The sequence below is a fragment of the Anthonomus grandis genome, chromosome 11 (genome assembly GCF_022605725.1).
Source record: "Anthonomus grandis grandis chromosome 11, icAntGran1.3, whole genome shotgun sequence".
Classification (NCBI taxonomy): Eukaryota; Metazoa; Arthropoda; class Insecta; order Coleoptera; family Curculionidae; genus Anthonomus; species Anthonomus grandis.
This window is the reverse complement of record NC_065556.1, coordinates 24,209,264-24,237,003: the sequence shown is the minus strand read 5'-3', so window position 1 is coordinate 24,237,003 and position 27,740 is coordinate 24,209,264. Positions and strand designations below refer to the sequence as shown.

General features: G+C 29.1%; 1 protein-coding gene across 3 annotated transcripts in view; it reads left to right on the top strand.

The window, feature by feature from the left end:
- LOC126742219 (uncharacterized) overlaps positions 1 to 27,740 on the top strand; it is a 256,857-nt gene that overhangs the window by 24,914 nt on the left and 204,203 nt on the right. For all 3 annotated transcript variants that reach the window (XM_050448830.1, XM_050448829.1, XM_050448827.1), the window contains exon 2: positions 21,809 to 21,870. In XM_050448830.1, the coding sequence (XP_050304787.1) occupies positions 21,809 to 21,870 (62 nt within the window). The remainder of the gene's footprint in view (positions 1 to 21,808; positions 21,871 to 27,740) is intronic.

The window sequence follows — 27,740 nt, the reverse complement described above, 5'->3', positions numbered from 1 at the left end:
AATAATTACTAAAAAAAAACCTTCTTTTTATAATACAATTTTGTTTAATGCAACAGTTTCATTTGTTCTCTGAGAACTGTGATAAGGACATTTTGAAAAATTAGCCTAAGAATATTTTTTTATTTATTGAAACTGTTATTAAAAAAGAACGAATATCAAAATAATAAACACTTAGAGTAATGAGGCGTGTTTTTTATTTTATAAGTACTGGTTTGACGGTGACAATTGTAAATTCAGAAATATTTCTAATAATGATAATAGTAGTAATCTTACTGAAGTATATTTATAAGCATAAACAATAAAAAGACAAAAGAGTGCAACTAAGCATAATTTGTTCACCTAATACAAATATTTTATAGGATTATTAAATAATAGATAAATTTGATGCCTAATAAAATTCCTTTCAAAAATTTAAAAGAAATCCAAATATATCTGAAAAAATCCTAAAATTCGAAAAATCTTTTTTATTTTTTATAACGTTATATAAAGATTTTTTTTCCATTCTTTATAGTCATTATATAAAACTAATGCTACGGCGTTTCGTTTTTTAGCGACCATCATCCACTTTCTTTTTTTATGGACAACATATTATATTATACCAGATTTCAATTCAGTGATGCATATCCAACAAATATTTCAGGTGCTTTTCATAAAATTATCATCAAGAAAGAGAAAGATAGATAGATAATTTTTACATATAAATTACGCTTAAAAAAAGTTGATGATGGTCACTAAAATGCGAAATTTGGTTTCAGCAAATTTCAGGCAATATTATATAGGGAAATAAAAGTGTTTATTCATTCTGCGAGTTTAGATTTATAGAAATTTTTAGATAATGACAATTTAAAATTATGCAACTTTGATTTAACTTTACCGACCTTGTATCTTAAGATTTTTCGAAATTTCAATTGTCATCCTAGAATTTGGGACACCCTGTATATTTACTGCAATATTTGGCCTTTTCTTTTAAATAGTCAAAATTTACTGTCTCGCTAAAATAAATGAACACATGACCTAGAATTTAAAAAAATAAACCGTGTAATTTAATGATTATTTTAATCTTTCCGACTTATAAAATATAGTTGTTACTTACTAAGCTTTTTATAATAATTATATTGTTATTTTTATGTTATTTGTTATATCAACCTTAATAGAAATTTTAATTTATTTTTACATTAAAATCTCTTTATATAGCCCAAATATACTCAGTAAAATATATAGAATTACTTGACTTTTATATAAAATAGTTTAGTTATAAAACTGTTATATTCTCTACAAAACAATAAATATAATTTTTTTTTATAAAATGTTTAAAAAGTTTTAGAAAAATCATACTTATACTATGATACTGAAAATAGGTTTAGATCGTTAATAAAACGTTTATAAATTCAAGTACATTTGAATAAAAAACTAAATTTAATAGAGTTATTCGTTCAGACCTAAACTTTTCCATGAAATTAATTGCTAAAAACGAAGAAACATTTATAAAAATTACTAAATAATAAACATTTATAAAAATACACTAAATTTAATACTTTCTATGTTTTGTTTAATTAAGTCTATTTTTTTTTCACTAATAAAATATGCGTACTTATAATAATTTTATATACTTTTTAATAAGTTTATATTTTTTAGGAGGAAAAATTCTTTTTATAAAAACAACTTTAATTTTTCTTCTGATTTTGTTTTATATTATTCAAATAACTAATAAACGTGACTCATTAATAATAAATTAAATAATTAATTTTTATATTACTAGTACCTATATTCTTCTACTTCAAGCATAAAGTATATAAAAAAATTAGACCTAATTTAAAAAAATTAAAATCGTATGTATAATATTATGTTAAGAAATTGGACTAACAATTTTAACGGATAGAATAGTTATTATTATACAATAAAACTGAGGCAAATTTAAAAAATAAAGTATAACATAAAATAGTTCACTGCTTCTGAGCACTATTATACAGGGTGTCCCATTAATAATGGTAAATATTTTAACAGCAGATTCCTCTCATAAAAATAATGAGGTTAGGTTAAATTTTCCTAGTCCGAAAATGAAATGCAACCAAGATACAAGAAGTTTTTTTATATGCCAAATCTAATTTTATTAGGTTTTTTTAATTACCTCATAGAGCCCCCAGCCACATTTCAGTGGTTTTTTGAACTCCATAGCTTTTTTACGCCATGTGTAATTTTATTTTTTATTTTAAATATGCATTCTGCAAGCATTTTTACTTACAAAAGGTCTACCTTAAAAATGTCTCTAGGATTACTCTTTTTCTAGATTTTTACATTTAAACATTTTAAAGACATCCATGAAAACCATATTTTAAACTATTTAAATTGCTATATTATATTTTAAATGATTGATAAATAAAACTATAAAACCTAAATAATTACTTAAAAATAAAAATTATCAATAATTGCCATTCCACATGGCCTCTCAAGACATTTTAAAATTCTTTTATTAAAAAACATCCGAATCTTAAAAAATAATTGCTCATTTCGAAATGACCCAGCAGCGGCTTGAATTTTTTCTAATAATTGTTCCCTTGTGTTTATTTGATTTTCGTAAACAATGAATTTCATGTATCCCCATACGCAAAAATCCAATGGGTTGAAATCAGGACTTCGTGCGGGCCAAGGTCTTTGACTTCCACGTCCTATCCAGTTGAAAGTAGCATTAAGATATTCTCTCGCGAGTCTAGCAAAATGCGCAGGAGCTCCATCTTGCATAAATATCATATCTCGGCGCAGATTTAAAGGCAACTCTTCTAAATAATCAATGAGTTTTGTTTCTAAAAAGTTTAAATATAATTCACCGTTTAGATTTGGAGGTAACTCGTAAGGTTCTAAAAAAATTGTCTATAACACCACACCAAATATTACCTTTAAATTCGTGTTGAAAGTGTCTTTCAGTAATGAGGTTTGGATTTGCAATATCCCATGAATGTTTGTTTCTAAAATTAAAAATTGCCCGTCGGGTAAAAGTCGCTTCATCCGTAAACATAATTTTATTAATAAATAGGGGATCTTGATTTTGTTGTTCCTGGATATAGCGAGCGAAGTCTAATCTCGCTGGAAGATCTGTCTTCAAAAGATTTTGTACTGGCGTAAAATGGTATGGATAAAGACGCTCACTATGAAAAATTCTTAAAACTGAGGACTTACTAATTCCAGTTCTTGCCGCCATACGCCTTACACTTATTTCTGGATCTTCAGCAACCTGGACTAACACTTCTTCTTCTTGATCCACATTACGTCTATTTGGACGCCCAACATTTCACTTTGGCCTGAACGAACCCGTTTCCCCAAGTCTCTGGTAAATGTTTCAAAAGAGTTTAAAATCTGGCTGCCTCCTATTTGGATACAATTGCGCATAACGTCGACAAGCTCTTAGACCGCTGTAATTTGCTTGGCCATAAACACAAACAAACTATATCTCGCATTTCCTACTTATATTGCAACAAGTAACAATTAATAACAGAACTATTAATAACTAACAAAAATAACGCAATAAAGGGTAATAAAGTAAATTAATAAATTAATAAAGTAAAGTAATAAAAACTATTCGTGTGGCTATAACGCGCCACAGCAACTAAAGATATATAAATCGTGACAGTGACAGTGACTTTGTTTGTTTTCATTTTTTTATTAGACACAGTTTACTTATTTTTTTTTTCAACTTAAAGTAGAAAAATATTCAGTTTATCACCCTGTATCTTGGTTGCATTTCATTTTCGAACTAGGAAAATTTAACCTAACCTCATTATTTTTATGAGAGGAATCTGCTGTTAAAATATTTACCATTATTTATGGGACACCCTGTATATAACAACTAAGTTTATTTTATATCGTGTAAAATGTCAATAATGAAAGATACTTTTTTAAACGTTAAAACTGTTGACGAAAAACTTTTAGTAAAACACCTACAAAGGCAAAGAAGTAAATTCTAAGCACTTAATTTTAATGGTTTCTTTATTGGCTTCTAAAACGTTTTATAGAATCAGTTTGTAAACACGTTAAAAAGAAATTCTTTGTTCCGTATAAACTTAATAAAACACATTTTAAATAACAAAAATTATTTCTAATAAAAAATGCGATTTTTTGTAATAATTAATTTGTAAAAATCCCTATTGGACTAATATCACACTTATTTGTTCGTGTTTAGACTTGAATAATTGATGTAGATTTCTTATATAATTATTTTGGTTTTAAGATATTTTAGAATTTTTTACGATAATGAAGTTAATGTTAAGAAAAAACCACATAAGATCGTAAAAATAATATTTTTTGTTCGTTTTTTGATTATAAATTATCGTTGCTGTAAATACTTTGATTCTTTTATACTACTTTTGAAAATACACTTTATATGCAATTAAAATTTATAAAAGTGACTAAAAAGTACGTACCTGTTTTGAAAATTTGCCTCTTTCTTAAATTTTTATAGTCCTGTCTATCATTTAAATTTTTGTATTGTTTTGTCATATGCCTTTACATACTTCATTTAGTGCTACTTTATTCATTGATTCGTTATTATTATTAATCTTAACATGCTTGAAAAACAAAAAACATTACTTTAAGCACAAATTTAAAAAAAAAATTATTTCCTTCAAAGCTAATTAACTGCCTCCTATGGTTCACTCTATAATATAGAGTCATTACCCATCTCTACCAGCATACATTCTACATTACGTGACTCTAATTACCCTCGCGAGCAAAAAAAAAGACCACTTGCCGGTCTACACTAATGACCCATTTGCACCAAAACCCACCTTAAACTCAACCAAAAAACAAAACGTCCAAATCGGGTTTTTTTTTCTCTCTCCGAAAGGTCACCGTGTCGGGTTTGCCGGCTCGGTAATTTAAAAATGAGTCGTACACGCGTTTGGGTCTTAAAAAAAAATGATGTTAACACAACATGAGGGCCTTATCTTTTGTATGCCAGACAGGTAGGCTTGTCACTTTTTACTTTTTTTTTTATTTAGGAGGGCCTTGAAATTAAGGCGTTATGTGTCGCTGTGAGCTTTAGTGAAGATCGTTAATCTATTATAGATGATCTCTGGGTATATTTTAAGTTAATTTACTTGTCCAGTATAACAATTTTATAAAAAGATAAGGTAAAATAGGGCACAGTGTTTAAAAAAATCACAAATGTATCAGAAAATCTGGCTAATCATTGTCAACTTGGATTATCTTGTCAGCATCAATGTCACTAAATAGAGAGTTTTTGCTGTCTTATTACAGGGTCTATAAGTTCGTTAATTATATCCAATTAATTGCGCCTCTGTAGTCTTTCCAATTTATCTTGCAGACAGCATTTTGGAAGTTGCTTTTTCTTTCCATCTTGCTCTTCCTGATAGGGAGTTACTGTGTGCATGGCAAAATCCTAGATACTAAAACCCTCAGGAACGTTGAAAGGATTTTCAGAAATATTAGGGTCTCCTACAGTGTGAGATGCATCACTTCCAGATTTTTCTCAACTCTTACTTTACAGTGTTTTTTCAACAAATCAACCAAGCTGTTGTCTTTGACTGTGTACTGGCATATTCTACTTTACCAGGAATTCGCTTCAAAACTTCTTCAGTACTTGCAGGATGCAAACCAGTCGCTCTATATCCTGATTTTTTCTTCCTCATTTTGATTTAATCTTTTCCCCAATCCATTCCAGTAGGTTTGGAAATTGGTCTTTTCGCAGATCTCAGATCAAGAGGCTGCATTAAATATGTGGTGTTGTAAAGGGAATTATATAGATAACATTTGTACCACATGCCTCTATCTCTCTTGGTGAAAAGTGGCTTATTAAGTTGTCACCAATGAGACCACTTGATAGTTATTCTCTCTAATGGCTTCCACGTGATGTCGGAAAAGCACATTTCGAATAAGTTCATGTCGAACCATTTCTTAGCACTGGTTGCATATTTTGTTCCTCGTGCTCCACTTTGCATTCAGTTCTCATAAGCACTCAAAACTTTATACACAATCAATGGTAGTAAAAGGTCTCCAATGGTATTCCTTTTCATCCCTTCGTGTTCCTTGGCACTAAAATGGTAGTCCTGGAGCCCGCCTTCATTAGTCACGTTCGTTTTGTCATAGTTATACAAATTTGAGCTTTTCACTTCTTTTATTGCTAAGTCAATAATATTCAAAAAAAAATCATCACGATCCTTTGATGGTCTGGATCTTTATGTTTCAAGCCACTCTGACTCCTAAATATTTTTTTTTATAAATGATTGCAAGAAATCAAGGCCTGGGAGTTTTGGAGGAATTTTTTCAAGTATGGTGAAGCTTTTTATCGAAAAACAAGATACTAAAATATTCTGTGCGAAAATAAAGAAATCTCGTTTTTTCTACTTAATCATTGATTATGAGAACGTCTATAAGTTTCCTGATTCCATGCCTTCCAAATATAAAGAATTATGAGTTAAATCTATTGATTTCTTATGTTATGATGATGGATAAAGAAGAGCTACCAACTATGATATGGCTTTTAATTAAAAAAAACAAGATCCTTAAATATTCTTTTCCAAAATTAAGAAACCTGCTTTTTTCTGATAAATTGTACTAGTAACACCCATTTACTTATCTTTCTTCAGTATCTCTACAACTAGTTCTGCTCGTGTCATCTCCTTGAAAATCTTTAAATCATGAGCTCAACTCACCTCTAATCTCCTGATACCAGACGTTCCAAATGTAAAGAATTATATCACGAATCGGTTAATTTTCAAAATTTTGTTGATCAATCAAGTAAAACTACCAACTATGGTATAGTTTTTAATAAAAAACTGGATATCTACTCTAATATCTACTAAAACTAGATAATAGGAGAACATTAGGGAAATAGTAGCACTATTATCAAATATGAACTTAGATTAATGATTAACTTCTCAACTAATGATCAACAAATCTCATGAAGACTGTAAAAGTGAAAGCAACTTAAATGCATTCACTATATAAGTCTTAAGACAAATTGCACAATACGACTTATAAATTTTAATAAGGACAAACTATTTAAATATTATAAAGAGCCGTAAGAAATATGTTTTATATTTGGTGATTGTGGCCGTTTAAATATTATAAGTGAAGATAATGATAAAAATGATGATGATGAATTATAAATAGCTAACAAAGCTGAAAATGCTTTTAACTATAACAAAAGGGGTCAAAAACTGCAGCAATTTTCATCAATAGAAAAAAAAGTGTCTAAAGTTTCCAACGTCTTTAGAACTTGATGTTTAATCAATCATATGACTATTAAAAAACAATTAACTTTTCAGTTAAAAAGAACTGGATTGCAAAAGGTCGAGAAAACTAAGGTGTCTTGAGAATTATTGAGACTAATAAAGTTAGTTCTCTTTTTTGAAAAAAGTTGTTAGGATTTGCTTATGTGACCTTACCAAGGCCTTTAGTTGTGTAAATATGGCTGAAACTAAAATGCTTTATATATTTCTTATGGTGATAATACTAAAAAAAGTATTGCCATGCCTGAAGGTTTTATTTTATATTCAAGTGTGGCCATAGATATACTCTTTTAATTTTATAAATTCTCTCGTTTTCAGTACGTCTTTAAAAAAAATTAAGCTTGATTTAAATTCAAGATAAAAATTCCTAGTAATTGTCTTAACAGCTTATGCCCTCTTGTATAGCCGTCTTAAAATTCCTTAAATTCCTTCATATACTACAAATAAGGCACTGTACATATGCCTTGTACTAACTTTGGTTGAAAACCGGTATTTCTGGGTGAAAAGTCTATAAGCGGCGCACATATTGTGCTTTAAAAAATAATAATTTTCAATTCACTATTAAAAATATGCAATATGCTTAAGTGCAGTTATGACTAGACACGTACTTACGGTTTTTTTTATCGTGACATCAAGGATAATTTTATTTATTTAGGTAATAAATGATCTAACAATCATTGTTTTTAAAAAGACAATGGAATTTTCAAAAGGAATTAAAAATGCCGCCCGTGTCAAATGAAACAATGTATTTTCGCATTGTTTCATTAAATCACATACTAAAATAGCAATTATTTAAACATTAAAAATAAGGGTAACGACATCCTGTATAACTAAAAATACATGTGGGAGACAAGATATAAGCATTGAATGGTTTTATGACTTATTTGCCCGATGATTCAAAAACACCAATTTGGTAATATAAGTAGAATCAATAACTTTACGTGGACGTATAGAAGACGTAACCCAGATATAAAAAAAACGTGTTATTCGGCGAAAACCTCTTAGCGGTAACATTTTAAAGTGAAAGTAAATGCACCTTATATGGACCATTAAAAATTTCTCTTATGAGTGTTTAAATCATACTGCATGTGACTTCATAAATATGCTGTTAGTATATGATATGTTTTTTTAAAAACTTTTTTTTTAATTTTCTCAGGAAGTGTGTATATTCTAGCAAACTAACTGGTTCAGGAAGAAAATATAGCAAAAATAAACTGCAACAAATAAAACAGTTTGCAAAAACCTTTTACTTATGTATTACTTGTCAAAGACGGATAATTATTAATATTGTAATAGTACCCATTTAGGTTATGCATCAATAAACAGTATGAGATTTTAATCACGTGAAGTGTAAATCTGCTTATTAGAGGTTATTATTAACCTTAAATAACTATTGTATTTAATTTATTAGAATTATGGTTACTATAGGCTTAACTGTCTAACATTTTACATGTTTATAGTTTAAGTGAAAAAATTATTATTTTAAGTATTTTAACATTAAAATTCTACAGATTCAAATTTTTTAATAATTAATAAATAACAATTAGTAAGTATTTCTGATATAATAAAAATAATTATTAAAAATAGAGTAGTATCCATTTAAGTTATGCATTGCTTATACTGCATTGATATGCTATATACAGTTTCTATAACAATTTTAGCCCTAGCAGCAATAAAATATGCTAATATTAAATTAAAAATAATTTCTTGGGGTGTTAAAAATTATTTTTTAGCAACTTTATTTGAAGCATAGAATTCTCCAACTACAAATTTCTAAGCTAAAAAAAACGAGCTGAATGACTTCTTTTAAGATACTTGCCTCGTTTATATATTCTATATCTCAAAAACCATTTTATAAAGATTAATAAAAATTATATATAGTGATTAAATACAATTATAAATATTAAAAATACAAAATTCTATTAATTTTAGTATGCTCACAAAGAAGTTCGTTAATTTTTTTTGTTTAACATGAAATATAACTTTAACGTAAGACATCTTATAAAGACAAATAAATATCAAGAATTAAGACCATTAATTAAAGATTTGATCCAAATATTTTTGACATAAACTAAATTAATGCTTTTCGATTTATCTCCCTTTAAGTTGTGCATTTTTCCAAAATAATTAAATTAATAGATTATATATTTCAAAGCATTTTTAGCCATGTCTTATGCTAAAGGATTATTAAAGAGGAAAATAACAAATAAATAATAACCGATAAAATATTTAAACATTGAAAAGAACACACTTATCCAAATCAGATAATTATTAGAAATCAAATGGTATCCATTTAAGTTATGCGTGAAATTTAAAAAAAAAAACATTTTTTTTTTAAATATTAGCCACATAGATATAAAAAATTAAAAACTTATATTTTAGTGTGGTCAGTCTTCTGCAATGTTTTTTTTTTATTTTCTTACAGTTACTATTATTGGTTGAATGCTATATAAACAACTTTCTTTGTTATGAATGTGCTCCATTAATGGAACAAAAAATTAAATGAATGAGGCACAAGGCCGAAACACGAAAAATAAATTTTTAATCACAACAAATTATTTATAATTAGGAAATATGTACCGGCTTTAGAGGTGAAAGTTGCTTTAAAAAACATGTTTATTAAATTAACTAATACATATTTGTTTTCTTAATTTTTTTATATCTATATAAAATAATCTTAAGCTTGTGAAAATAACAATCTTGCTAATTAAAGAGACACAATCAATAAGACACATAAAGCAATTAAGAGAAAAAACAAGAATATTTCTCTTATGAACAAGATAATGATTATTAATAAAATGGTATCCATTTAAGTGAAGCAATATAGAAAACATAAGTACTAGCCGCTTTAGATGTAAAAAAAATAATATTATTAACTAACTCATAATGAAATTATACACGCAAGCACTGGATTGCAAATTAGCAGGAAATTTCCTAGTGTTAAAAAAAACTACTAGCTTACACGTTATGCCTTTAAAAAAAGAAATAAATAAATAAAAGGCAAAAGTTCCTGATTAAGGCGTGATAATCATTAATAATATATTTGGTATCCATTTAAGTTATGCTTGAGTGCACACGTGAAGATTGTACTATAAACTTATAATCATATCAAAAATATGCATGAAATTGTTGAAACTATAAAAAGCTTAAAACCAGAAGATAAACAAACAAACTAATTAGTAAGAACCTCTTACTTTAATATTGATCTAGGCCTGATAACTATTAATGATTGGTATCCATTTAATTTATGCTTGAGTGTGCAATATAAGATTATATAGCAATATAAGTTCGTTAAAGGTTATTGCTCAACCTTAAATAATTGAGATCAATAAATCTAAAAAGGTAATTTAAAAAACGTAACATCTTTATTAAAGACTTATTAAGCCAAACTTTATTACTTGCAGGAATACAAGAAAACAATTTTACAATATAAAGCCATCCAACTGCGGCCGAAGAATAAACACCCGATTTTTTCGAAGAATACCCACGGACCAGGGAAATGAATATGCCGATTAGAATCTTTGTTCGTTTGGCCTACATTTTCGTGTCTTTATTCCCAAGAGTTTCAATGTTTTCGGCCTAATATACAACCACGGCTAACGGAAATCGTTCTTAACTGTGTTTTGATACCGACTAACCATATTAAAATAAGTCTTGGCTATTGTTTAGTTTGGTTTGTTTACTTACAAGTGGTATTAATATTCGAATATTTAATACATCATCGTATTAAAAATATTACACTATTTTTAAATGTTCTCGTTACGCTGCCTCGCTTCCATAGCTTCCAACATCTTTTGTACTTGTAATTACTCTTTTAATTATGGTACGAAATAAAATGTTAATCATCCGCGCTAATTACATTTAAATGCAAATCGGAATTTTGATATTTTATCCGTATGTGAATTTCCACAGTGTAACAAGTCAATCTTCAAAGTGTTAAATAAGGTGTAAGTAGCCTGTCTCGTATTTGAACGTAATAAAGAACATGTAACGGGAATATGTTTATTATGTGTGTACAGTAACATGTATTGTGTTTAGAAGAAATCGATCCCGTCGACTCCTAACTGTTGCAATATAATATTAGGGTGGGTCATTTTAGTGACATGTTATAATGGTATATAATGACCTAAAGAAATCTCTGAAATTTTTCGTATAAAAAAATTTAACTTAAGCTCTAAAATTATACATAAAGTCTTTATTAAATGATTGTAAGTTATTAGTCAAAATATTAAGGTTTTGAAGCTTAGCTTTGCTGACAATAAACAGTGCAAGTAGCTGTTTAGTAATAGCGCTTGATATGCACAAATGTCATTACTTAACTATTTTGATGGTCTGAAGGGTTTGTTAAGTTAAATATAGACAAAACAATTTTTCTTATTGGAACAGTCTACAATCAATAGAATTCCCGAAATCTGACACACAAGGTTAGATTTAGGAGATTGTGTTGATTGTTTTGATGATATATTAGCATATACCTGTCCACAACATGAGAACATTATTATTCTGAGCGATATTAATATTATTCATTTAACAAATAATATTTCACTTAATTGTCTTACAGCTCGTATTACTGGTATTGCACCAATACTAAGTACGGTAGTACTTAACGCTGATTTAAATAGTAACCATCAAGCTATATTCTGTAGTATTGAAACTAGCGGAAACTAGATGAAAATGAAACTTTATCGTTTGGGATAATATATACTTCATATAATAATGGAGATCTATGAATAATGTAAGTCTAAAAAATGTCTGCAAGATCCCAACAATTATAATAACTATTTTGTTAAATTTTGTACCCCGTTAGGTAGTTGCCCAGAAGAAGTTACTAATTTTCTTTACAAGCAATTTAAGCATGAACTGAATTTTTCATTTAGTTATGCCACAGTTAAGGAAATGTAATAAATAGTTTTAAACTTAAAATCAAATGCATACGGTCGTCATTCAACATCGGCGTCAATGTTGTTACACTATATACAAATAGTATAGGATTGTGTTATGAGTAATATAGATAATATGGTATTATTTGGTAAATATGTATATTTATAGATAACTTGAACTTATTATTTTATTTTCTTTTTGAGTTTTGTAATTTACTTTACACATAGGGTTAAACCTGTATCTTTTTAAAATTATTTTTTAAATTCCTTTTTGCCATTTTCGTAAATAGATATAATTAAAGATGTTAAATAATTCCGTTAAATAGTATCATGTAAACAGTGGCAAATAAAAGACTTAGAGATTATTATTATTATATTCCAAAGTTATTTACCATTTTATATTTTAAGATTCATACATACGTGAAAATAGAATAAAAAAATGATATAATATCCAATTAGGTTATGCATAAAAGCAGTCCAAACTCGGTTTAATTCGCATTTGTATCGAGCCTCATTCATATACTTTGAAATTATTTAATTTTTTTTTGTTTATAGATTGTCCTATCTCGATTTAAAATAAAATTGAATAAATTTAGATTTAACGAGAATTTTTGATCAACAATTCGATGGCTTAGAACCGTAGTGACGTAACTACAAAATTAGCGAAATTCAGTTAAAATACCCAAACGGATGTTCAATTCTTCAAGAGTTTAGTGCCAAAGAAACGGAAGAGTTATTATTAATATTAAAGAAGGTGCCGTCATGCGTAAATACAAAAAAACATTTTTGTTTGGAGCCATAGTGAAGCAACAGCGCTTAAATCATTTGGGATCTCTAATTAAATATTTTTCAGTTAGCACGTAAGCGGCGATACATTCTTGAGCATATAGTACAACCTGAGAAAAGAGGTCATCATGTACCTGGAAATAAACGCCCTGAAAATGTTAAACAAAATATTATTGATCACATCAATTTATTTTCTCAAGTACCGTCTCACTAGTGCCGAAAGGACACCCGTAAGGAATATCTGGCTTCTGATTTAAATGTTCAAATTATGTATGACCTCTATAAAGACGACTGCTCAAAAAAAAACCTTATTCCAGAAAAGCTCTGGTATGACAGAAATATTTTCAAAACCGAGTTTAACTTGTCATTTCATACTCCCAGAAAGGATATGTGTGACAAATGTTTGATCACTTGTCCGAAGACCAGCAAGTCATAAAACAGAATGAGCACGATAGTCATTTAAAAAGAAAAATATTAGCCAGAAACATGAAGAGCTCTATAAAAGAAAAGGCACTTGCTGGTGATTGTTCATTAGCTGAATTTGACCTAGACGCTGTACGCTATTACCCAAAAACTAATGCAAAAAAATATTTTATAAACGCAGATTGGCTGTCTATAACTTAACAGTTTTTAATGTTGCTTCCAGGTAGGCAAACAATTATGTTTGTCATGAAAAAATGGCTAAACGCGGTTCCGTAGAGATTGCTTCCTGTATCTGGAAATATTTATCTGGAAACCAGCAGCATAGGGAATTTAATTTTTTTTCAGACACATGCAGTGGGCAAAATCGAAATGTGAATATGGTTGCCATGTTCCTTTATGCCATAAAAAATTTTGAAAACATTTTTATAATTAATCAGTTTTTCTTTATGGCTGGTCATTCCATGATGGAATGCGATTCTGTCCATACGCAAATTGAAAAACAAAGTAAAAATGTAGACATTTTTCATCCGTCTGGTTGGTACACTATTATAAGAACAGCTTCCAAAAAGTTAAAGTATGAAGTAATTGAAATGGATCAATCAGCTTTTCTAGATTTTAATAGTTTGACAAAGAAAACAATACATAATAGAAAACTAGATAAACATGGAAACAAAATAAATTGGCTCAAAATCGTTTGGTTTCAGTTCAAAAAGAAGAGCCCAATCACAGTGTTTTTTAAATACGAAATGGATTCGGAAACCTTCCTAGAGTTTGAAATCTCGATGATGCCTGTAAGACGAAGCTTACGAAAAGAGCAAAAAGTGGAAGAAGTTGAAAGTCTTGGAAAAATGTATACAAGTACTATTGCTATCTTCGCCAAAAAACACAAAAATCTTATGGAGCTCTGTCAAGATATTATTCCTAAGACGTATCATGCTTTTTATACATCTTTAAATCAATCTCATGAAACAGAGGAGACTGAAAACTTCAGCGACCATGAAGATGGTGATTAAACTGAATAAAAAACTGTTTATTTCATAAGTGTTTCTTAATATTTTATATTAATAAAAGTATCCAACAGTACACATATCTACATTTTTTAGTGCAACAAAAACGTAACTACTTATAGGAGTAACAAAAACCTATACCAATTTCACAAAAAAAAAGAAAATACACATTTTACTGTTAATCCTATTTATTATAATGTTACTTCATAAGAAAAAATGCTTTTGATTGATATGCTATCGTTCAATATTAAACAGTTAGCTAGAATATTGTTTTGAAATGCTATTTTTTGCTTTATTCAAAATTGTGTTTTTTGTAGTTATTTTTTTGTAGCCATCGAATTAGGTTATGCATAAAAATAGTCCAAACTCAGTTTAATTCGCATTTGTATCGAACCTCATTCATATAGTTTGAAATTATTTAAATTTTTTTTGTTTATAGATTGTCCTATCTCGATTTAAAATAAAATTGATTAAATTTAGATTTAGCGAGAATTTTTGATCAATAATACCAACACTTACCACCAGTATACCTAAAACGAATACTTTAGTATATTGGTTTAAAAATTGGCCCAAATTTAATATACCTAATTAATATTACTCACATTAAGTGAAATAATCATACCCATTTTATTTATGCATTTATAATTGAATTAACATTTCCAAGCAATTTTTCGGGTAAAAAAGAACTGGCAAATCCTTTCCAAATACTAATCTTAGTTGCAATAGGTAAAAATAAAAAAGTTTTGCTATGCTATTGGTATTTTCTTCTGGGATAATATTTACAAGACTTTTCCGAAGCATTTAACACCTAAGATCATAATTTGCTTATAGCAAAATTGGCTTATGGTTTTTATCATGTTTCTCAATAATTTTTTAGATCCCACTTATCCAACGAAAAGCAAAAGATGATCCTGGAAATCAAACTTTCTCATATACGTATACGTTTACCATATACGTATATGGAGAAATATATATGGTATTATTATGTATCATTAGAAGTGTCTTAGGGATCTATTTTGGAACCTACCTTACTTCTGATGCATTTTTCTGTTTTTTTAAATTTAATATTGTAAGTACTGCCTGGTGCACACTTTAACAAAATATATGCAAATTTACTAGTCTTTTAAGGACTAATTTGTGTTAGAGGTATCTAATAAAATAAACGACGGCTGCCAAAAAATGTAAAATATTTTAAAAAAATGTCGTTTAGACAGTCTTTTTGGAATTCCCTTCATTTCCTCACAAAATAATTTAAAGCTCAATCCATTTAAGTGTTGTATTATGTGCTTTTCTTCTAGGAACAAAAAAAGACTTGCATTAGACGTTTTAAAATTTTCAGTGGAAGGTACTCTGAGTAAGTTTGGTTAATTCTGCAAAAAAATTATGATTGTTTTTTGATGATGAGTTGTGCTTTAAGTTACATGTTTCTAATATCATTAAAAAATCATTTTTATGTAAACAAAAATAGAATTAATTTTAAAAGCAAGGAAAAGCTATGCGAATCTTTAGTAATACCTATTATGAGTTATTGCAATATTATTTAGTTTTCATATTTAGACAAATCACTGCGTACCATTTGCAAAAGCTGCAGATTTATTTATGGCCTAAGAAAGTATGATGAGTCTCTGTGAAGATATGGGTACTGGGCTGTCGTGCGCGTAGAAAATCTATTTTCTTTACAATTGGCAGTTCTTATGCATAAACTGCTATGCTTATTAATGAAAAAGCAAAAAATGCAAAAATTAATTGAACATTGTTGGAAGTATGTCATTTTTTCATATTTGTTATTGTACAACTACGTAGACCTACGTGTACAGAACTGCCCTCTTTGGATCATTAGTTTGACGATCAAGTAGACACCACAAACTTGGAAACAATATTCCTTCCTCAGATTCCATTACAAGGGAAGATCATCAAAGCCTCAATCCATCTAATCAAACAATGTAAGTGTTTGTCAAATTTCTGCAAAAGGAGTATTGTCAAGCACCTCTTTCAAATCTAAAACCATCCAAAGACAAGCCTCCCACTTCCTTATCAGGTGCCTAAGGCCAAATCTATGAATTTGCCAATGTGGTAGAAGTATTGTTGCACATGTCTTTAAACCAAAATGATCAATTAGCCTCTCATTGGACTTAAATTTTCATTAATATTTTTTCAGCTTAAGCTTTATTAGTAAAAAGCTACTTGTATGCCATTAAGTTATGCAACTTGACAAAAGGGCAAATATCTATAAATGTACTTTTTCAAGAAAAAAGCATTTTTATAAGGAATTTTTAGTGTAAAAGTGCAATTGTAAATAAAAAACATTAAACAGTTTGTGGCCTGACATATTTAGTAAATAACTAATTTTTTAGCTGACCCTCTGGTTTATCACATATATACAGTATACATAATATTTAACATTAATTTCTCATCAAGCCCTTTAATCATATTATAATTTGCATTTAACAAAAAAATAAAAATAATCCTTTAAACCTTTATCCAAATAATTTATAATTTAAAAATAAAATAAAGCACTTATACAAAAAAAAAGCAATGATAATGATAATCCTTACCCGTCTGACACCCAACTAAATCTTGATTAAAACCCCGACTAATCTTAACTCTACTCCCTAATAAATCTCGACGCATCGCGGCACAAACACAAAAGCTCCCCAGTCTAAAACAACCGAAAAAAAAAACTTTCATATAATCGTCTTATAATAATAAAGCACTTTTGCGATAAGCCTGTCTTACCAGCCTCTTTGCAAAACGACTTTTGAATGAGTCAATGAATTCAGATGTCTAACTTTGACATCTAATTACCGAGAGAATGCCTTGTTAAATCCGGATAGGAGAACAATATAATCTATGGGTGCTAGATCTGGAGTGTATAAGGATCTGCTAGCGAAAAAGGCAGGCGACGTTGACGTTTTGAAATGTATGTATGCGTGTAGAAATGCGTTTGTAGGTAAGAATGCGCTTAAGTTTATAACTGTTTTTGAAATGTGAATTCTTATGCAGTTTTTCATTTTTGTAAAGAACAACTGTGTCTTGAAGTGCGTAACTTGATGGTGTGTGCAAGAATATTCATAAACACTCTACTTACTAGTAGGCATAACTTAAATGGATTATGCATTCCAAGATGATCTAAAAGATTTCCATCAGATGTTTTTGAGATGTCATAATTACTGATCGTTTCCAACCTCTATTCGAAGGCGAGATCCTTATCTATGCAAATAAATAATAAATTTAAAATGCGGTTAAAAAAATATAATTTCCGTTTTCAATTAAAACCTTTAATTGGCTAATGGTGAAAAAATTTCACAATAAATCGACAATTTTCCTGCCTAAGCCCGACCTTGCATGGTGTAACATCTCCTAATTGTCTTCATGCTACAAATAATAATTATTACATTAATGGCGTGTAAAAATACCTAGTTGGGTCGTAATATGAAATATACCAAGTTTAATAATAAGCTTTGGCTAACAGCATATTGCATATTTATGTGTCATCCAAAAAGGACATAAAACTGGAAAAGTTGGCCATCATATTCATTTAAATTATGCATTTAAGCTGTTTCAACTGTCTGTAAGGAATTTTCTTAATACCCCTTAGTAATGAGGCCTTGGATAATATAATTATTGTTAGCTATAATTGCATAATTATTAAAATCTTAAAACTGATAATGCCTCAGTTTTTTTTGCTGGACAGCTGGTAAGTTATGCCGTATTATATTTTTTAATTGATTTTCTACGTTTCAATAACTACAATTTTGGTAAACTTGGACAGTTTGAGTTTTGTACAAGGCATATTAAAATGTTAGGAAACATCAGATACACTTAAATTATGCATTTTAACTAATTTTTTTAAGTGCCTGTCATAAATTTTCCTAATGAGAAATTACATGACTTTATTAGAATTTAGAACTGATTTTCCTTTTTTAAATTAATTTTTGGATACGTAAAATCTTTTATACAATGATTGTCTCCTTCATGTCCATTAAAATTATGCATGTAAACTAATTCAGGTGCCTCTAAGGAATTTTATTAATACCCACTAGTAATGAGGCCTTGAATAATGTAATTATTATTAGCCCTACTTGCATGATCATTAAAATCCTTAAACCTTTTTTATATACTGGACAGCTGATAAGTCTTACCTTGTCACATGATTTTTCTCTATATTTGAAATTCTTGAAAGAAATTACTACAGCATATAAAATATTACTTAAGTCTTACCAATGGCTACGAAACGATTTTTTATTTTAACTTCTCATAATTTACATACCACTTTCTTACATAAGCGGTAAATATGTATATGCATTTTAATAATAGGCTACTGCGTGAAACAATTGTTCTCTTACTAATTACCAACATATTTTTACTCAATTAAAACCGTTTCCTATGCAAATTTTGTAAACATTGCTTTTATAAGTAAAGATGTTCAGTTTAAAAATCTTAGTAAATTAATTTCCATTTATATGCGTAACGATAATGTTGTAGTGACAAAAACTAGTCAATATCATTCGGATACTAAATTATTGATATGGTTCTCGTAATCAATACCTAAATTATACATTACATTACTTGGAAATGTGAAAGGTTGGCCTAAGCACCTCAATATAATAGCCAAGTACTTGTGCAAGGCTAAACAATTATTTTATTAAAGCAATATCAAGTTTTATATATTTCATTATGATACAGGGTGTATTTTATTATTTTTTTTAATATTCACATAAACAATATTATTAAACAAATGTGATTTCTAGGGTTAGAGGCATTTTAAGCTACTAGGAATACATTTTTGTTATTTTAATTTAATTTAATCCTGTATAGCTTTAAATCGTATTAAATAATAAAATCTTTAATTTTATAATGTTTTACTTGTGCGTAACTTGAATGGTTACGATTGCCATGTTTATAACTAGACTACAGGGTAAATTTTAGGAAATTGTGTGATTTTTTTTGTTTTAGTTTACTGGTATCTTTCACTTATTTGCCTTTTTATTTAAGTCCTAAAGAGTATGAGTCAAAATAATAATTAATTTTTAGAAAATTATTGATTAAAATATGTAAATTTATTTTTCCAATAGTATTAGAATCTCACACCCTTTCGAATAGCTCCAGTTAGGCCAATAAAGGTACTTAAAATTTCAAATAAATATTATAATCAATAATTCGATCTACTAGGAACTAATAAAATTGTATATATATTTAATACAAAATTCCTAATTTCACCTTATATTTATTTTTCCATGAATTTAGACTTTAAAGATAAGCATAACCTAAATGGATATAATACCTTAAAAATTAATCAATGGAAAATTCCTTAATTTCCTCGACTAATTTATAATTTGTTTAAAGACTTATATTTTACTTAGGCAAGGTGTAGTTGAATTAACGTTGATTATCCGAAACTTTCCGATGTTGATTTACGTTATAATAAGAGGGCACAATGTCATAATTGAGACAATGTTGTTTCTGCTTATTGAACCAACGTTAAATAAGTGTGTTATTAATGTCAAATGATCTACGTATATTTTGATTTTTGAATCATCACATTTTTGGTAAATTTGGGAAATATAGAAATTATAGCAAAGGTAAGGCTGCACTACAGTATATATGAGTGATGTTTGTTATGTACTCGACAGACTATATGAGTTATGTTTTTAAGATATCATTTGATATCTAAAAATAGATTAATGTTCTTTTTAAAAATTTAAGTCTACATGCAACATTTATTTAACGTTACGTTACCAATCAAACTTTCTTTAAGGTTAATTCAAGTTTAAAGAAGAAAAATATGATAAGCACTTTCTTAAAGGAAAAAAAGAGACAAAGTGCCTTAACTACTTGAAAAAAATTACCGAACAACTGCCTAGAAAAAGAAGATAAAAATATGCCCCAGCAAGTCACCAAAGATCACTAGGGCCTAATTCAACTGCTTGAAGAAAGTTTTTTATCACTTTCAAACAGTTGAGTGCTTTCTATTAGGTCAACACAAGGCACCAAAAATCAAATGAACAGCCTGGAAAAAGATTTCTAATTCTTCCAGGCAACCAACAGCTTTCCAGTAGGTTACCAAAATGCAGTAGATCCTAACTTGAATATTAAAAGAAGAAAAACACGATTCAAACTTCCTTGAAGAAGAAAACTTATTTCAATTAAAGAAACTTCAATGAAATTAGAACAAAAAGTACTTTTACTTCTTGGTGCATTCTAGCAGATTACCAAATTAATAGACTAAAGTCCAGCTTCTGCTAATCTTCTACGTATCGCTCTTTCACTTACACTTACTCCATGAAGTATTCGCAAGTCATTTTTTAGACACACAGCAGTAGATCTTCGATCTCTTAAAGAACTAATGGTGACAAAGTGATCATCAGCTGCAGTGGTCATTCTACTTTTGCCAGAGCCTTGTCGTCTAGTAAAAATTCCCGTCTGTAAACAAAGTCAAACTTTATGTCACATGAATTGCGTCCTTAACCAACGTCGATAATTTTTAACCGAAAACTTGACATTAATTATATAAAAATAAGCTTCAAATCAGCGTTTTAATAAAAAATTTGCAGCTCGCAGCAGAAATGAGATAATGGAATGAATCAAAAATCAAAATGTTTAGAATACATCAAAGATTACAAGGAACAGTATGTAAACAGAATTATCCACCTTAATTTTCCTACAGGGTCTTTTGAAATTACGAGAAAAAACAACAGTTTGTTTTACTTCTGTATAATATAGCCTAATCAAAAAATGCGACTTTACAAAATGATTTTAAAAAATCACAACAAATGTATCTAAAAACTGATGGCAAAATCGTGAGAATCTGATAAAAAATAAAAAATTTATAAAACATCAAACTTGGCCAATATTTCAGGGTGGTGGAATTTTTTGCCGGCGAGTGTATAAAATTATTTTTTGGTTTTGAGCTTATATCTTTTAAATTATTACAAAAAAATATAACCCAACCTTAACTTGCAAAATTGACATTTTAAAATAAAGCATAAAATAAATAGACATGAGTCTTAAATTCTTAAATTGCTTGATTTTGTGAAGTCTCCCTCTGCTAATAGTAACCTATAATATAATCTTATCTCTAAACATCTAAAATCTGAAAATGAACATTAACGATGACCGTAACTAACAACTTATAATCATTCTGCTATAATTAATCTTAATGGATGTTTACGTTAATTTGCTCAATCTCTGCAATTAAAGTAGAGAAAACCAGACTGAAAATCTATAAGAGATTTTATGGGCAATCAGAGGTTCCGTGGTAGGACAATAATTGGCCCATAAACATATTGTTTTATTATTCATAGTTAAGACTTAATGGCTGGCAATAAGCTTATAAGAAAATTAATTTTCTCTGTATAGTTGCGAATCCTTTTCTCATCGCCATCCAAATATATGACCCTGTCTGTCTCTTTAATATTTTTTTTAATTACACGCCATCTAACTTTTGGTTTCTTTCTTTTTTTTTCAGCGAAAATGAAGATAATTCTTCCGCTAGTCGTTTGGACATGGCTGCACTTCATAACTACAACGGTAAGTGTCAATTATCTTGAGTTTTTTCTATCGGGAGTCAGTGAATAGTATAATAGAATAGAGGGATCAAAATATACCGTATGATAAAAGTGATTTTACGCGGCCCTTGTTACGTAATATAGTTTAAATTATACTTGCACTTATTGTTACGTTCAGTGAGTGTTAAATCTATTAATGATAGAGTATAACTCTAGAGGAATCGTTCAAGTCCAATAGCATTAGGACTAATTTGAATTATCCTGATATCTTAAGACTGATTATTGTGAATTAATTAGCAAGAATATTTGCTGACGTGACACAAAATACCAAAATGATTTCGAGACGTAGACAACCAATAAGCCTTTCACTTTTGTAATGATGATCTGTAATAATCTGATGACAAGTAGGAAAAGCAAGACATAAACGATTTTTATGTCATAACTTTCTAAAGAAGGCATTTTTTGTAATTGTCGACATATCTCTTGTGCTATTAGGTTAATTCTTTAGGAAAATCTAATACAGAATATTCCATGCTTCTGTATTAAGCAAATCAAAAGTTATTATGCAAAACTTTCATTTTGAGGCAACGAGATTCTACTAACGTGAAGCCAATTTCAAGTGATCATAGCTTATACGTCAGTTGAGTAAAATTGATTTGTATACATTTGTTGGAGCAGTTAGTAGGATGCCCTTTGTCTCTCTTATGTCTTTATTCTTCTTCTTCTTATTTCTACTTTGTTTTTTTTTGTAAGTTCTTTTAGCTTCTAGAAAATGAAAATCAGGAAAACAAACACAAAAACATATGGCCAAAAGAAAGCCAAACTAAAAAGATTACGTCAATAGAAAAAGACCCAGAAATAATTTTTTCCAGGCAGTTGAGAAAAAAAAATGAAATTCTAAGGAATTTGTAGGCGTTTGTTGGAGCAGTCAGTAGGATGCTCAGAATTATCAAGAATAAAGGACCGATAGCCTTCAGTGTATAAACATTGACTTTAAATGCCTGGAAGAAATAAATAATTATCTTCCAGCTAGGCGAATAAAACCTGGATTAAAAAATTACGAAACTCTGAGAAACTTATATAAGTTTTATTGGATCAGTCTGTAGAATAACCGGAAATATTCGGAATAAAGCAGTGACAGTCTTCAAGGCCTCAAAATTTCCTTGACGTGCTTGGAAAAAATAAAATACCTTTTCGGGGTTTTGATAAGACTGTTAATTCATTTTTTCTACCGTTCTCTTTTATCCTCTTTGAAGAAAATTCAAGAACAAAGTCAAAAGACAAAGCCAAAAGACCAGTAGGAAAAAACAATAAGGCCAATAGGAAAAGACACAAAAACTTATTCTTCCAAGCAGTCGAGTAAAATATAGAGTGAAGTTGAATGAAATTCTAAGGAATTTACAAACGTTTGTTGGAGCAGTTAGTAGGATGCTTAGCAAAATCCGCAATAATTTAACGATTACCTTCAATGTATACAAATTGATTTAAAATGCCTGGAAGATACAAGAAATTTTATTTTAAACAAGTGAATAGTACTTGGGCTAAAAAATAATGAAATTGTAAAGAACTTGCATAAGTTGGAGCAGTCGGTAGGATTTCCAAAAATATCCAATTAAAGCAATGACAGTCTGCAAATACATATAAAGTGCTTTGAATTGCCTAATAAGAATTATTTTCCAGGTAGTTATATAAAATTTGGAGTAAAAATGAATGTAATTCTAAAAAATTAGTATATGTATATACTTAAGCTTGTAGGAAATCTGTCAAGTCTTGTCTATGCATAAAAATTGTATTAAAATGCCTCGAAGAAATACAAAGTTTTATTAGATCTACAATGTAAATGATAAGTTTTGAAATTCTGTATCTTCTCATTTTTCATTATAAATCATGATACTCAGATGTTCTACAACAGAAGATCAAACGAGGAATCAAATGCAACCCAGGTCTCATCAGCATTACTATTATCATTCAATGTATAATAGCTGTCAGTAACTCTACTTATTCTACTATTTCATTGATTCAAAATATGTGTCAAACGAAATGACAAATGAAAGTGAAATTAGCGAAACAGAAAATCGTGTCCACGATCGTTTTTAATAAAATCCACTTTTGTTTTTGCGAGGGAACAATGGGACATTATTGAATCCTCGACTCCACCCACCGTGCATTACGAGATCACCGGTGCAATATGGCGGCACTCATGAATTAACCAAACTTAGAGATAGGCGACATTCCAGGACGGCTTTGCAGATATGGTGATCGCAATAACAACAAAAGAATGTCTCGCGATATGGTGGGTCTTATGGTCCGGTGACCCAGTTGACATGGATTATATAATTTAAGTAAATTGACGGTATAGAAATGGGTTTATGGTAAATAACTTAATATTGGATTATATAGATTAGTGTTATCAGTTGTCGGTAGAAAATAATTCTTGAGGTTTGTATGAAATAGTAATTTATGTAAAGGTTTATATTAAGCAAGAGTTCATTCAACAAAGTGAGCAGAATATTTTACAAAATTATCAAACAAGAAAATTACTGGACTGTTTAGTATCATAAGACACTTCAACGTCAGATTTTCAAATATCCTTAGGTTTGCTAATTATATAAAAAACAAGTGTTCAAAGAATAAAAAATATTTTGCCATTAAGCATTTGAGCTTTTACACCAGTCCTCTTACTGATTCAGTAGCCATCATGATAAAATTATGCAATATAAATATTTGGAAATATTTTTAAGGCTGTCTGGTTGCTTCTGTCTTACACACTGTTACCAGGTCGTACAGGAATAAAAAAATCATTTGTCTCCAAGCATTTCAGCTCTTACTTCTACAGTACCCTTGTATTTAGTTGTATCTTTAATGAGATCTTCATAAGCCCGACTGGTAATATCATTCAAAAAGTAGAATTCCTTGTCTCTACTTACTTCAGCTCCCTCTTTTTCAGTAGCACTTAAGTCGTTTATATCTTTAATCGCTCTTCATGAACTGAATAAATTGACGAAAAGTCTAATTTTCTTAGTTCTTGTTAAGTATATATTTTGAGTATAACTGGACTTTAATTCATTTATACATAAGTATGTGATTATGTCTAGAGATGAGTTCTGCCGGAACTTTCATTCTACATTTATTAATTCTTTTTGGTTCAATATTAAGTTCAATATTACTGCAAGCAGTCTATAAGCCAGGAAGCATGAAAATTCGTTAAGATCCTTGTATGTCTTACACACTATTACCAGGTGTTCCAGGAATACCAAATATTTTATATTTAAGCATTTGAGCTCTTACTGCTTCAGTAGCCTTTGATTTAGCTCTATCTAAGCTCTGCTGGAAGTATTACTTTAATCTTCTCCCTTGTCTCTATGTCTTTTAACTCTTGCTTCTTTGCTCTCTTTCCAATCAGATCTTCATAACCTAGGATTTATCACTTCTTAGTTCTCGCTCCATATTTCAGTTCAATGTTATTGCAAGCTGATTGTTTACAAACCAAAAAGTATGAAAATTTGTTAATATTCTTAGGGTTACTTGGTTCTTCCTATCTTACCTGCTATTACCAGGTGTTCCAGGAATAAAAAATGTAGGATTTCAACTCTTACTTATTCAGTAGCTGTTGACTCAGTTGTATATTTAATAAGAACTTTATATACTCAACTGGAATTATCACTCTTGCCTATATGCATTTCAGCTCCTGCTCCTTCAGTAACCTAGATTGATAAGATCTGTTCAAATTATAATCGTAATTATACAACTAAATATAACAAAATGTTTTTCAAGGATTATATCAAGTTCCAAAGTCAGATTGAATCACACGTATGCCCGTGTAGCTTAAACCTTAATACACTTATTATGTATTAATATATAAAATTATATAGATATATGCTCTCATTAAAGCTAAACGAAGGAAAGATTCTTCAATTTCCTATAAGTAAAAAAAATAAAAACAAAGAGTAAAAGCACCATATAGTACAATTTATACATAAATAACAACCTATAAACATCAAAACGGCTATAAGACCAAGGCGAACGCGTACCCATAAAAACATGAATTACTGACAATTGCTGCATCCAGGTACTGTAATTATACAATTTTAGCGTTTTGATCTAAAGATATACTGCTGGACATTAAAATTGAGCTGTTTAACGATTAAGAAGAATTTCGCTCCCTATAATTACGAGGATATTCATTAGAAATTTTTGCTACGCGCGAGGGTATATTAGGGTAATTGTGGCTTAACGCCTACGTTTAACTGATAACTAATTACTGTCATAAGTATGGAATTAAGGACGCTAATTGCCGACCGTAGACAATAAATGGCCGTGTAACCCACAAGAGTAGCATTTTTTATGTATTTTATCGACCCATTTACAATCGTCTACCAACTGTTCCTAACTGTAATAACTATAACATCTCACGAGCTTTGTTGCGAATAAATCAAAATCAATCAATAACTCCAACTAGGAAATTACCTTTACCGTTTGAATGATTTTTTGAAAATCGATCATTAGGATCGTTTTCTAGGCTAAATAGTAACAAATTGTTTCTCGCTTAAGTCGTGCTTTCGAATTTTTCTATTTGGAAATACAAATTTATCTCTTTTTTTTAAAGGTTAACCAGCTTTAAAAAGCACACTTTTTTGAGTAATATGCTTTTTGTCTCATGCAAATATCCCTATAGGTTTTCAAGATATTAGACTTTAAAGTGACCAATGACTTTCAAGGTCATTGTCCTAAGACTTCCCTGCCAAAAAAGATCGATATTTTAAAAACGTTTGCTTAAATTGCTCTGAACCCTGAAAAGCATTTATAAAAAATACTTTTCTGAACAATTTAGTTTTTAGTACATGAACATCGCCCGGTAAGTTTTCATGATATTACACTTTAAAGTGTGTAATGATTTTCAAGATCATTATTATTATCCGATATTACCAAAATTCTTTATAATTTGATGAGTTTTTAGTTAATTTTTTATTAAAAGATTTAAAAAGTCGTCAATTCTAGAAACAGTATCCAATAATCTTTAACAGTGACCGTTTACGATCAAATAAAGACGAGGATTCTGCGGATCAATAGTCATCGGAGTCACATGTTTCTAAAGAATTTATGTAAAGAAGTCACTCTATACTTTTAAGAAAACCTCGAAAAAGTTCGTTTTGCATATAACCTGGACTAACGAAATATTAAATCATATATGCAAATCACGAGGACAATAATTTAATATTGTCTTGAAATTATGATACCGATTATAAAAAACCAGTAATAAAATTGGGTCGCTTGCTAGTCATGTCAATCATATCTTAGACATAGGACTTGATGATAATAATAATCTAATGAAGAGCAATAATTTCTGAAATATACAATTAAAGAAGATCATGTATTTGCAAGCCATAGGTACTTAACAAATAATAAAATGATGGGTAATCCTGTTTTAGCTTTTCATAGGAATTTCACTTCATAAGGAGAGGAGAAGCTGAAAATTTGATAAAAAGGTTGTTATAGGTCAATAGCCGACAGTTCAGCTTGGAAACTAATTTAAAAAAAAAAACAGGAAAAGGAGTAGCCAAAGCTCTGGGTCAGGTTAGATTCAGTTTACCATTACCCTGTGATTTTTTTAAATTAATTTAAGCTAAATAGTAACAAATTATCTCTCGGTACAGTCGAATTGTTTCCATTTGGTAATAGAAACTTTTTTACATAACATGCTTTTTGTTTCATGAGAATAGTTCTATGTGTTCTAAGTGTTCAAGATAGTAGACTTTAAAGGTCATTAGGGTTCCATGTCAAAAAAATGTCGATATTTCTAAATTTTTTTATTGAATTGCTCTGACCCCTTAATAAAATTTATTAAGAATAGTTTTCTAAATATTTCGGTTTTTGTTATATATACCTAGCTCA